This window comes from Nicotiana sylvestris, chromosome 7, assembly GCF_000393655.2.
Source record: "Nicotiana sylvestris chromosome 7, ASM39365v2, whole genome shotgun sequence".
NCBI lineage: Eukaryota > Viridiplantae > Streptophyta > Magnoliopsida > Solanales > Solanaceae > Nicotiana > Nicotiana sylvestris.
This window is the reverse complement of record NC_091063.1, coordinates 57,960,475-57,973,117: the sequence shown is the minus strand read 5'-3', so window position 1 is coordinate 57,973,117 and position 12,643 is coordinate 57,960,475. Positions and strand designations below refer to the sequence as shown.

At 34.7% G+C, this 12,643-nt stretch overlaps 1 protein-coding gene across 2 annotated transcripts; it reads left to right on the top strand.

Moving 5' to 3' along the window:
• The first annotated feature begins 1,701 nt into the window (after positions 1 to 1,701).
• On the top strand, positions 1,702 to 11,325 carry LOC104219927 (uncharacterized). 2 transcript variants are annotated; one of them, XM_009770695.2, is made up of 8 exons: positions 2,027 to 2,853; positions 7,127 to 7,366; positions 8,022 to 8,111; positions 9,863 to 10,012; positions 10,127 to 10,251; positions 10,471 to 10,537; positions 10,662 to 10,791; positions 10,990 to 11,325. In XM_009770695.2, exons 1-8 carry the CDS (start codon positions 2,167 to 2,169, stop codon positions 11,046 to 11,048), a joined length of 1,548 nt encoding a protein of 515 aa, XP_009768997.1. In that variant the 5' UTR covers positions 2,027 to 2,166; the 3' UTR covers positions 11,049 to 11,325. The 2 variants fall into 2 exon arrangements, with proteins under 2 accessions (XP_009768996.1, XP_009768997.1); XM_009770694.2 differs by lacking the exon at positions 10,471 to 10,537 and having other exon boundaries at positions 1,702 to 2,853.
• Positions 11,326 to 12,643: the final 1,318 nt, after the last annotated feature.

Here is a 12,643-nt window from a genome sequence, read left to right as displayed (position 1 = left end):
AGGGCAGGAGAGAAAAAAGAAAAAGGGTGTAACTGAATCCCATATTTAAGATACTAATACAACAACAACAACTACAGACCTAGTGTAATCACACAAGTAGGGTCGAGGGAGGGTAGCATATACGCAGACCTTACTCCTATCTTCAAGAAGGCAGAAAGGTTATTTTTGAAAGACCCCCAACTTAGGAAAGATAAAAGGAAGGACAACAACAATAACATCAATTATAAAACCTAAGAAAAAAAAGATACAAAACTAAAACTGAGTAGTGTAATCAAAAGATTGAAACGAAAGCAACAACAAGTAATCACATAAATCAAGGAATATGAAAATATATAAATAACACTAACTCATGTACTAAAGCTACTGTTACAGACAAGGACTACGTTAGGCAACCTATCATAACCTTTACCTCTATTCTCAACCTCCACACCTTTCTATCCCTAGTCATGTCCTTAGTAAGATGGAGCAATACTATATCTTGCCTAATCACTTCTCCCCAATACTTTTTCAGCCTACCTCTACCTCTCCTTAGGCCCTCCAGGGCCAACCTCTCACACCTCTTCACCGGTCCATCTATATCTCTCCTCTTCACATATCCGAACCATCTAAGTCTCACCTCATGCATCTTGTCCTCCACAGGGGCCAAACACACCTTATCCTAAATAACTTCACTTCTAATTCTATCCAGCCTGGCATGCCTGCACATCCGTCTCAACATCCTCATTTCAGCCACCATCATCTTTTGGAAATGGGAGTTGATTGGCCAATACTCAGTCCCATATAACATAGTCAGTCTAACCACCACTCTATAAAATTTACTTTTAAGTTTAGGTGGCACATTCTTATCATACAAAATACCTTAAGCGCGCTTCCATTTCATCCATCCTACCCCAATACGATATGTAATTTCCTCGTTGGTCTCTCCATTCCCTTATATAAGTGACCCAAGGTATTTAAAACTCTCTCTCCTAGGGATACCTTGGAGAATCAAGCCTCACTTCTCCTTCAACAACCTGAGTCGTCCCACTGAACTTGCACTCCAAGTACTCTGTCTTGGTCCTGCTCAACTTGAAACCTTTAGACTCTAGGGTCTACCTCCAAATCTCTAACCTACCATTAACACCACCTTGTGTCTCGTCAATTTGAACAATGTCATTTGCAAATAACATGCACCATGACACCTCTCCTTATACATAAATTGTAAGCAAACCTTATTTAGAGCGGGTAATATATAAAACTAGGATAATTTTGATACTGTATAGCCGTTTTCAAAATAATATATATATATATATATATATTGTACAAATTTTAGAAATTTTTGGCTATAGAATGTAAATAGTTGGTGCGGGCTAAAAGTGAAAAAGCCCAAGAAAATATCCCTTCCCGAAAAAAAAACAAAACAAAGCAGGCCGTGTGTATACAAAGGATTACGAATCCACGTTTTTTGACTGACGGCCCAATAGAAAACTGTAGAAGGCCGGATGACGACATTTGGGGCCCAGAAGGCCCACCTCGAAAGGAAATTTCTATCTTGAGAACCACAAGGAGTTATCGCCACCGACGTGGCATTAAACAGTGAAGGGTGGGCGCACCCAAAGTCCAAAACCCCAAAACATATCTTCCCACTGGCCACGGCCTTTTAAATTTTACTCTCTTCAAAGCTCAAAGAATATCAGTTTTCCGTTTTCACACGTCTTTGATGAGCTCATACTTCTCATCTTTACGTTTTTCAACTGTCTCCTACAAACCCTAACAACTTCTATCCTGTACCCTTATCTTCAATCTCAAAATTACGAATCCCTAATTTAGTCATTTGTGGATCCTAATTTGCAAATTTCACTATTTGGGAGCATCTCGCGGTTGAAAACGGTTCAATTTGAGCTCATGAGCTAAAGCTGAGTTCTAGAAGCGTCGTTGTTCCTGGTAACTTTCTTTTAATCTTCTATTGATAGTTAGTAAAACCTGAGATTTACTGTTACTTATGGAATCTAAGTTACTACTTATGAATTTGATGAGTAAGCTGGGTCAGGCGAACAACGTGATTGTTTAAGTTGTACTTGATGCTTGTTACTGTAGTACTACCGTTTGATTTACTGATTTCCTATAGAGTGAAGTTTTAAGGGCTAATTTGAATATTCAGAAGAAATTTAAGGTTTTTTCTGGGATATGATGTCTGTGGAGAGATCATTTGAAGCATGGGAAGAGGTGCAAAGACATGGGCAAGACTTAGCTGATAAGCTTGCTCAAGGAGTCACTGGTTTGATTCAGTCGCATATTAGTCCTCCGTCGTTTTCGTGGCCTGATCCACAAAGTTCCAAGCTTTTTGATGTAGAGTTGATTAGTCAAAGTTTCATTCCGAGAGATTTTGGGATAGCTGTGGATAACACTGCAATTTCAGGGGTTTCCGCCATTTTTGATATTGGGAACAGATTAGGGCAGGCTACCAAGCTTTTTGATGTCGAGTTGCCAAGTCAGAATTTCATTCCAAGGGATTTTGGGATCGGTATTGATAACTCTGCGATTACAGGGGTTTCATCAATTTTTGATATTGGGAACAGAATAGGACAGGCTGGAGCAGACTTCGGGGCTTGCTTAAATGGAATGGTTCAGCAGTTTGTCAGGAAGTTGCCAGTGCCTTTTCGGCAAGACGAGAAGTTAGGGGTATCTATGATGGCGGGGACGAATAGCCATAGAGCTGATCTGGGTATTACATTGCAGGAGGATTTGGGGTCGTTGGCCGAAAGATTTAGGGGATATGGGAATGCTGAAAAGGATTCAGCTGATGATAGGCCGGGCGAAGAAGAGTTTTTTGGTGTTAATTTGAAGGCATTCAAAAATTTTGGCAGATCACAGGTAAATTTTAGTGAAACACAAAAAGTTTATGTTCGTGTCCAGTAACGTATATGAATTTCTTGCTTTGCAATTATAAACATTTGGTTGATGCAAGAACCTAACAAAGACTTTTGCACTTAGAAGCTATTTTTGCTGCGGTATTTAAAAATGTAAGTTTCCATACATTTGTTCATTGGTAAAAGCCTTAGTAAATGTAACATAGGTTTTGCACTCTGAAGATACTAATGCTATAATGGTGTGGGAAAATGAAGATCTCGGGATTTCCGTACTTTGAATACAAGCATTAGGAAATGTAAGGTGTCTTACGCATAATTAGGTTGTCAATTTTCCAAAATGTTTGTGACAGGGTCCTCTTTGAACATGTAGGTTAAGTGCTAATAGTGAATATGATAAGGCACAAGACCTATAGAAGGGTTTTATGTTTTCCTAGTTTCTCCGCGGAAAATCCTTTGAAATGAGCTAAGAGCAAACCCTGAATGTTCTGTAAAAAGAACATGAAACCAACGGCAAAATATTATGGAGAATAACAGGTGGATAGTTACATATTGATGTTCCCAATTCTATTTTGGAAAAAAAAAGAAGGATTAAGGAGCTCTAGTCCTAACCAAATGAGGAATCCTTGTAAATCAAGAAACACTTTAAAGGGACAAAAATAGTTTAAATAAATGCTAAAATGATTTTAAAACAATCATCGAGAGGTTATCTAAAACAGATAAAACGAAATTCAAAACCTTAGGTGGTGTTTGGTTGGGAGTTAAGTGGAAAAAATAATCTCCAGATAAAAGTTCAACATTGTAAGTAGAATGTTTGGTTTCATTTTTTCTTTCTCCATAAAACTTAGCATACAATGTTTCATTGTAAGTGTTCTTTTCTGCATAACTGATACTTGCATAAGTCATGTGGAGATATATGTAAGAATCTGGAACTAGAGCTTATGAACTAGTGAACTATAATCTCTGCTAATTTGAGTTTATGGCCTCGATTACTCTTTTACGTGTTTATTGGTTTGCTTGCGCCTCACGGCTGGAAGTTTGTCGCATGTGGCCAATGACCCATGTGTTATCCACATATAGCCAAAAGTTTTATTGAACAAAATTTATAAATGTCTACAAGTCGGCGGACACAAAATGTGAGAACTAGATAATGAGGTATAAAATACAAAACATTCCATGGTTGGGCAAGCAAAAGTGTCATTTCTTGTGTATTGCTTATTTTTAAAAATATATTGGCGGGAGATGTTTCCTTCATCAGTAACTAAAGGTTGACGGCCTAGGTTTTTATTTAATATTTTTATATTTTCACATTATACTGCTTTTATATTCCAAGAAGAAAAACTCATATTTCAATCTTCTGAAACACTACCTTCCATATGAGTCTTGTAAGTCTAAAAAGATTTATTGTCACTTGCCTTTACTCATATGGCTTGGTTTTTATGAATATAATTTTGAGTGCTTTTCTTATAATTAGTCTCTACGTTCGTGCGATGCACGAATATTTTATGTCAAATATTATCAAACATGTTTTAAAAGTAATGTATAAAATTCAGTAATAATTTCTTAAAATTTTGATATATAATTCAAACCAACTCATTAATAATATTTTGTACCATTAAATAACAAAATGGAACTAAACATTCAAGAATCACACAATTATTCGATTAAAGTTGTATGAGTTACTTTAATTTAGTGAAGCCTCAATGATCCGAGTACATTAAAATTATATTTAGTTAGATTAAAATTCATTAATAACAAAGAAAATAAACATAGAAAGTCATCTAATCATTATTCTAATCTCTTAGATTCAACTCCAATTGTAATTAATTCAACTCCAATCCTATGTCTCTTCCACGAGTATGCTTGTTCGTGCATGAAATAGTCAGTGTGTCCAAATATCGATCATCACACATATACCTATATGCATTCCTTTTTCTTTTTTTCCTTAAAATAATCGACGTGGTTGTTCATTACTTGGAGTGTATCCTAGCATTTTGTTTACTTGTAATCTATTTTATTATATCTTTATTAGTGTTTGTTCAAGATTTTAGTGGATAAAGTTTTAAATATTACGATTCATCCAACAGAAAATTATCTTGTTGAAGAAATATATAATTTAGCTTTTGAAGAGCATAAAAATCAGTTTACATAATATATGATTATCTTGACGGTTGAATGTTACTTTTTTGATTTTTTGCTCGGTATTTAATACTTGTTTTCGGTCCGAACTAATTCAGATGTGCTCAGGAATGTCCCACTTTAAGGGGTAAAACACCTGGTCAAAGATAGTTTTGTTCCGAAAGGTCAAACCTGAGATCTCTAGTTAATGATAAAAGGACATTAGTCATGCCATCATAACTTCTGGCGGTTGTTGAGTGTTTTATTTTAGTGTGAAAAGTATTTTGTAGTTTGAAAAACTATTTCGAAATCAAGTGAATCCATAAACTGGATGGGAGGGACTTGCATGTATCTATGAATTTTGCACTTTTTTTAAGAGTTCATGAGCAGTTCTAGGGCAAGAAAAGTTTTAGGGAAAATTTATACCTTGGTAATTCGCACATATATTCTTGGCCCACACTGACTTTCATCCTCTTCAATGCTTTTGAATTAAAATTGAACATATCTTTATCTTTCATGCAAATTAATAGGATATTACTTATAAATTGAAGTATACAATATAATATTAACCAGAACTGCGAGAAAAAAACAGCGATTAAACAAGATTTATTAATTGATGAATTTTCTTAATTTTAAGGAAGTTGAAAAAGATCACCAGGTTACTTGTGTACTTTAGCAGGTTTCTTGAACAAAGAGTTCCTCAAGTTTTTTTAGTAAATCTATTTTAGGGGTCACCTTTGTCTATTTAAGAGTAACGTAGTTTCAAAAGATATAAAATAAGTAGGACAAGTGAGTAAAGTAAGAGGAATTTAATCAAAGTTGTAATTAATGCCTGATTGAAATTTTAAGAAAGATAAAATAGCCCTAGGGTATAAGCCACGCTAATTATCTTTCAAGGGAGAGAATATATGAGTAGTCAATTAAGTTAGAGTTGTCGTTAATAACTGATTGTAATTTTCAGGGGAGAGAAAATAGGAGTAGATAATTTAATTAAATTTTAAAATAAATATCTTCTAGTATTTATTTTAATTTTAAAGTATTTACTACACTAAGACTACATACTATCCAAATAGAGCTATCCATTAAAATATATTGTACAGTATCTTAGAATAAAGTTACTCAATAAAGGAAAAAAGAAAGAAGTTTAAAAAGTAATTACGTAAAGTATATTTTTAGAATATCAGAAAAACCACAAGTCTTATTTTCTACTTGAAAAACCAAAAGTAATTCTTTTTACTCTTATATAATCACCCAATTTTTTTCTATTGCGATTAATGAGAAAAACATATGGTCGGCTCTCTGTTAGTATTTCTTAAAGTTAAACTTCAAAAAAATTAAATGCAGAAATTTATTTTACTTGTATGTATCTATATACCAAAGATTGTAATTCTGACTTGGAATTGGATTCCATATTTGATTTGGATGTTACAACTCATAAACTAATTTTACGTTTTTGTACATTAATATTATAAAATTCAATCAATATTTTAGGGCTATTTTGGTCTTCCAAAATTATATTCTTGCTTTTATAATAATATAGATAATAGTCATTCATTTACACACTCCCCTCCCAAGAAAATGTTCAGTATTGTCGATCTGGTAGGATAAGCTCAAAGCATAATTAAAGAATGGGCTCAATGAAATAGTTAAAAACTATAGTTTAAAAAAACAATTATGTGAACAAAGTTAATTGAAATACTATAATTAAGTGAAATAGTTGAAGTAAGAAGCACTTGAGTTTATATCAAGTAAAATAAATTTCTTGGAAGTCTTGTAACTAGGGACCTTTTCTCCAGTACTATCTTGTCGCTGAGAATTATATATCAATAAAATCTGTTACCATTTCAAAAAGAAGCACTTGAGTTTAAAAACCAATTTAAAATTTTGATTGAGATGAAAAAATGCAGTCTTAAGTTTCTTATTCAGTTTTACTTGCTAGTTTATTAAATCGCTAAATTCCTTTTCTTAAATAAGTAGTATTTCATGTATACCCTCCTTTTTCGCCATTCCTTCCCCTTTTATAAGATTGGGGCTTTGAAGCCAGTTGTGAAGGATACTTGCTCTAAACTTGTGTAGGATCACATGTGATGGGGAAAGATGTTGTGATTTATGTTCCTTTATTATGAGTTTTGAGTTCTTACTACCTTGATCTCCAAGTGCAGGGTACGATCAATGTTTCATCAACGTATGAAAGTAGGACCAGAAATGTAGAAAGTTCTGTGGTTGCCAGAGGAGATTTATGGAGAGTTGAGGCATCACAAGGCAGTTCCACATCAGGAAATGAAAATTCTTCCCTGTTCCTTGTCCAGCTTGGACCAGTGCTTTTTGTCCGTGATTCAACATTACTTCTGCCAGTTCACTTGTCTAAGCAACACCTTCTTTGGTATGGCTATGATAGGAAGGTATGCAAACTGCAACTTTTGAAGATTGTTTGCATTAGAAGTCTTTCAGTACTTTTGGGAACCTGAGGGAAAGCGGATGATCATTCTGGTTGTATTGTAGCTTGTTTTGCTAGACAGTCACAAATTAGTTATTCATGATAGTGTAGTTTGTGTTGCGTGTAATTGTTGAATCTGATGTCTCAATTGATTGGCTGGGAAGCAGTAGGGTAGCAATATGAATATAGCTTCTCTAATAATTACACGGTTGTAAATGAATTGATCATTCATTTGAAATTCAGATTCAAATGGAAGCTTCCTGTGAAGTACTTTTATATTTGGTTACTGTTTTGTCACTGCTCCTCCTTTTGCGTTGAAGAGAGAACATAAAATTAGTTAGTGTTGCAGCGTGAAAATGAAGGCGCATTTGGAGTTGGGATGGGTAATGTCTTTATGGTCTATTCCACTTAGAAATTTCTCATACTGGTGATGCAGACATTAACAGTAAGATTTTAGATTGCCTGTAGTGTTGATGTTGTAGAGGTCAATTCTCAGGATGATTCTAGTCTCTTATTAAATAGAATGATTTCTTCCCCCGCTTAACTAGACTCATTTTAACTTTTTTTGTGTGCACAGTAATTACGTTAATATACTTATGTCTCTATTGATCAATGGACAGCGTGGGATGCATTCTCTTTGTCCAGCTGTGTGGTCAAAGCATCGAAGGTGGCTGCTTATGTCAATGATCTGTCTTAAACCTTTGGCCTGTGTAAGTGGAGCTTTATATTCATGTAAACTACTGGTATTTCTGCTTTGGTTGGATTTGCCGCTGTTTTACCTTTCTTCTAAGTTTGTCTACCATGTTTCCCCGTAGCTTTTTCTTTATTAGGGAATATTTTTTTTTTGAGGAATCTCTATTAGAAAATTTTACTTTTCTTTAACTGTATGCTAGCTGCAGTCATAGCAGGTAATGTTCCTCTGGTGGCCATGCTTTATTAGGTCTTTAATTTTGTCAACTGATATGTGGTCTAAAGATGAAATCAAACCAATACTAATCAGACATCCACTATCTCTGCTCTCTCTTATCCTTCCTTTTCGGTTTTTCCTTCCATGAAGCTCAGAGAGGTTTGGAAACTGGAAAGCCTGTGCAGTTCTTAACCAGGGGCTGAAGCTTTGGTGTAATCTTAGTCAGGGTGCTTTTTGTCCACTTTTCCTAATGTGTATCCCTTGGAATCTACCTTATTGTAGTACACATGGTGTTCACAGGATGATCATTGAGGTGCTCTTCTGTTCTCTGCGTGTTGATTACAGGGTTGCGACCCATGACTCTATTGCGAATATGTTTTGGTTCTGAGAGCTATAACTCTTGTTTATTCTTGTTATATGTTTAAGGGCTCTGTTAAAGGTTATAAGGTGCAGTTGACTGTTGACTGTTTTCTCTTTTTACTTATAGAGTTGCTTATTGTGCACGAGTCTTGCTGCTTAGGCATCTCTCCTATCCTCCTCCCCCCCCCCCCCCCAAAAAAAAAAAATCATATTTTCGGCTGTTTGAAGAGCATAATAATATTGCATTGAATTTTCAGTTGCCTAATAAGAGGCATACTCCACATTCTTCAGTCCTGAGTGTACTTTTTTTTCCCGATAAACTTCATTGGTAGGTGGGAAAGTCCTCGTATACAAGCTGTTTATGCAAAGTAGAGAACCTGCACCAATACATGGTTCTCTATAAAAAAAGCACCTATAATGCCAATAATGCCACTTCTATAAGTGTTTACTGAGAGATCGTACTTCTCCAATATCCCCAAGTCGCTAATTGAGCATTTCTTTTTGCACCTCTTGTGCCATCAAAATGAGGAATGCTCATTAGAAAAGAACGAAGAAGACTGGAGTTCATCAATGACTTCAAAAATGCGACAGTGCGTAGCATTTCAATTAGTATTAGTCATTTGTGGATCGTTCAACGAATATTCCTTTTTTTTCTGTAAGTTCCTTCAATATATATTCTACTGGAGTAGCTTCGACTTGATCTAAGAATTTAATTATTAACTCTGTACCCTCCTAGCTATGTTTAACTGTCTTAAATATTTGAAGGCCTAGGAAAAACAGTTATTGTCTCAAGATACTTTCTTAACCTCGATGATTTCCCAGTGCTAAATTTCTGATGCTGCTTTGGATTTAGCACATGCATGTGAAAGACTTGGTGATTGGAGTAAACTTCGGAACCCTGATATTTTATTCAGGATGGGGTGTTGAAATATTAATCTTCAGTAACTTGTCTGTTGTTGGTCATGCTAAGTTTAACACAAGCAAGAACATGTAACATAAGTGAGCACGAAAATTTCTCTTTTGCAGAAAATTTTAGGTTTTTTTTTCTTTGGATAACCGAGTAATCTGTTTTTTCCACTTGGTGGGTATGGGCCTGCTGATTTAAACTCAGATGCTTTTCTTCACTGTTGCTTTTGTGGATTTGGAAGTTTAATTACTCAATGTATTAGCAACTTACTCTCTTTATTTTTCCAGTCGTTTATGGACTTGCAATTTCCAAATGGTCAAATAACTTATGTGGCTGGGGAGGGCGTTTCCACCAGTGCTTTTTTACCTCTATGTGGAGGTCTGCTCCAAGCCCAGGGTCAATACCCAGGGGAGCTCAAGTTCAGTTTCTCTTGCAAGGTGAGGTGTATGATGCAAGGAAGTATTTGACATTTGATGACTTCTGTACTTTTTTCAGCCACTTCATCAACTGTTTTATTTAAGATTAATATACTTTTCTCTTATTATATGTAGAATAAATATGGAACGTGCATTATGCCAATGATGCATTTGCCTGACAAATCATTTAGCTTTGGGGTCACCCAGGCTTTAGCTTGGAAGAGATCTGGTCTCATGTATAGGCCAACCATTCAATTAAGGTAATACTGGTTGATTCATATTTGTTAAGCACTGAACTTTTATGCTAGTGTGGTTTTCTGTTCATGGTGTTGGCACCAGCATCCAATGGTGAAGTGGCACTAGCAATATGGAGATGTTTACTCCACAATTGCGGAGTTTTTTTCATTAGAAGTTCTCTATATTTTTATGTAAGGCTTCCACTTTCAATTGTCATAGCAATTTCCTGGTCTCTTCTCCAGTATATGTGACTTGCTTGTGCGCGTTAGCAATTGTGTTCATAGCACTTGCATTCTGCTTACATGTACAGTAAGTTATAGTTGTCTTCATCTCTTGATGAAGTATTCTTCATTTCTTCCTTCTTTCATGTTGATAAGTAGTTTTTGTTAGTATGAACCGCCATCTAATCATTTCTTTTTGGCTATGGTATCAGTGTATGCCCGACATTTGGTGGGAGCAGCCCTGGTTTGCAGGCAGAATTCACACATTCTCTAAAGGAGGAATTAAGTGTCATCTGTGGTTGCACAGTTGCAAGACATTCTTCTGCCTACGCATCGTTAGCTGTGAGTCACTTCTGATCTTTTTTTTTTCTTTTCTTTTTCCTTTTTTTTTTGGGGGGGGGGGGGGGGTTCTGATTTGCCAGACACCGTGTCTCGCTTGTCTTTATATGTCACTTTGCTCTCATTGCCTCTTGATTGGCCGAATTAAGTTAATTATATTCTTTTATTTTGACATAATGCCTCTATCTTGCGCAAATGCAGCTTGGGCGATCAAAGTGGAATGGAAATGTTGGGAGTTCAGGGTTGGTTTTCAAGGTTGAAACACCTCTTGGCAACACTGTCCGGCCTTCCTTCTCCGTTCAGTTGAACAGTGGGATCGAGTTCTAACCCTTTCCATGCACCAATTGGGGTCCCCCTCACGCGAAAAACTCACATAATACTGCAATCAACTGTAAATAGCTTATACCCTTCAGTATGGCAATGAAGGATTGTTCTGTGTATAGTTCCTTTAAAGCTTATGTCTCTTTGGTGATGTTATCATGCTTTAATGGCCAAAAAGGGGAATTTGATCGTTAATAACATAGTATTTCCGGTGCCTGTCTTTTATTTCTTTTCAAAATTTGCTCGTCGTACCAATTTTGTGCAAGAGGGAGGGGTGTGGTAGAAATTGGATCCTTTGTGTTACAATTTAACTGGTTGACTCCTTTTGCTCCAAATTAACTAGTTTTTTATTTTTATTTTTCAGGTTTTAATGAAATTGTCTAAAAAGAAATGTTTACCTTTTGTTGTGTTGTTCGATTGTCAAAAAATATGCTGGAGTTCATTTTCTTTGGTTTCAGATTTGCTTCTATTTTAAACATAAAAGTGTTTAAATCTTTAAAGTAATGGTAAATATTTAAATTAAATGAGGTGTTAAATGGTGATAAAGTTAGATGAATTTGTAGAGTATTTCACCTGCGCATTGATGTAGCCATTAGATTGAAATATGAATTTAGTATGAATTAATGATTACTATGTTTTTTGTAATGAAAGTGGAGATGAGAAATGCGGGTTTGAGGTTTAAAACTTGGGATTTTTTCATTCCTATACACTATTGAAAACTTTATTACCCTAAATGTCCATGTGTTAGTTAATTATTCGGCATAAACAAGTTTTATTTACAAAATATATACAATCCACCTTAAAAGGTTCCCAAATCATTATTTGTGCTTTCAATCAAGGGATTTAGTTATATCTTTTTCTTTTTTTTCTCCTCTTTCCCCTCTTCTCTCCGTATTCTTTCTTGCACAGTTAATAATCTACGTACTTTTGCATTATAATTATATTATATTTCCTGACTTTTGAGAAGTAGTGATAACTTTCTACAGAACATCTGGGTAACGTAACTTTGAGGAAGTTAAATACTTATGCCCATCACCAGGACTAGGACCCGAATGCAGACCATCAACTTCAACATCTTCAATATTAGTAATAGAGTTCTCAAAATCTTCATATTCATTATGGCCAATGCTAGGACTAGGCCCAGAATTATTCACAACTAAAGATTTTCTACAACTTTGCACCGTATACAAATTATCTACAACTTATCTATAACTATTACATATTATTTCTATCAAGTTAAATACAATTACAATAATATAAAACATAAATACAAATTTTATACAAAATTTATACAATATGTCTTTTGTATATTTTATATCTAATTTATACATAGTAAAAATAAATTTCATACAACTAATTATTTATTATACAACCTTATCTACAATTTTCATATATTATTTCTACTCAGTTATATACAACTACAATATCATACAACATAAACATAATTTTTATAAAATATTGTTCAACTTTCATACAATAGTTGAATTATATATATATAAATTTTCTATAGTTTTACTATAATTTCGTAAATATA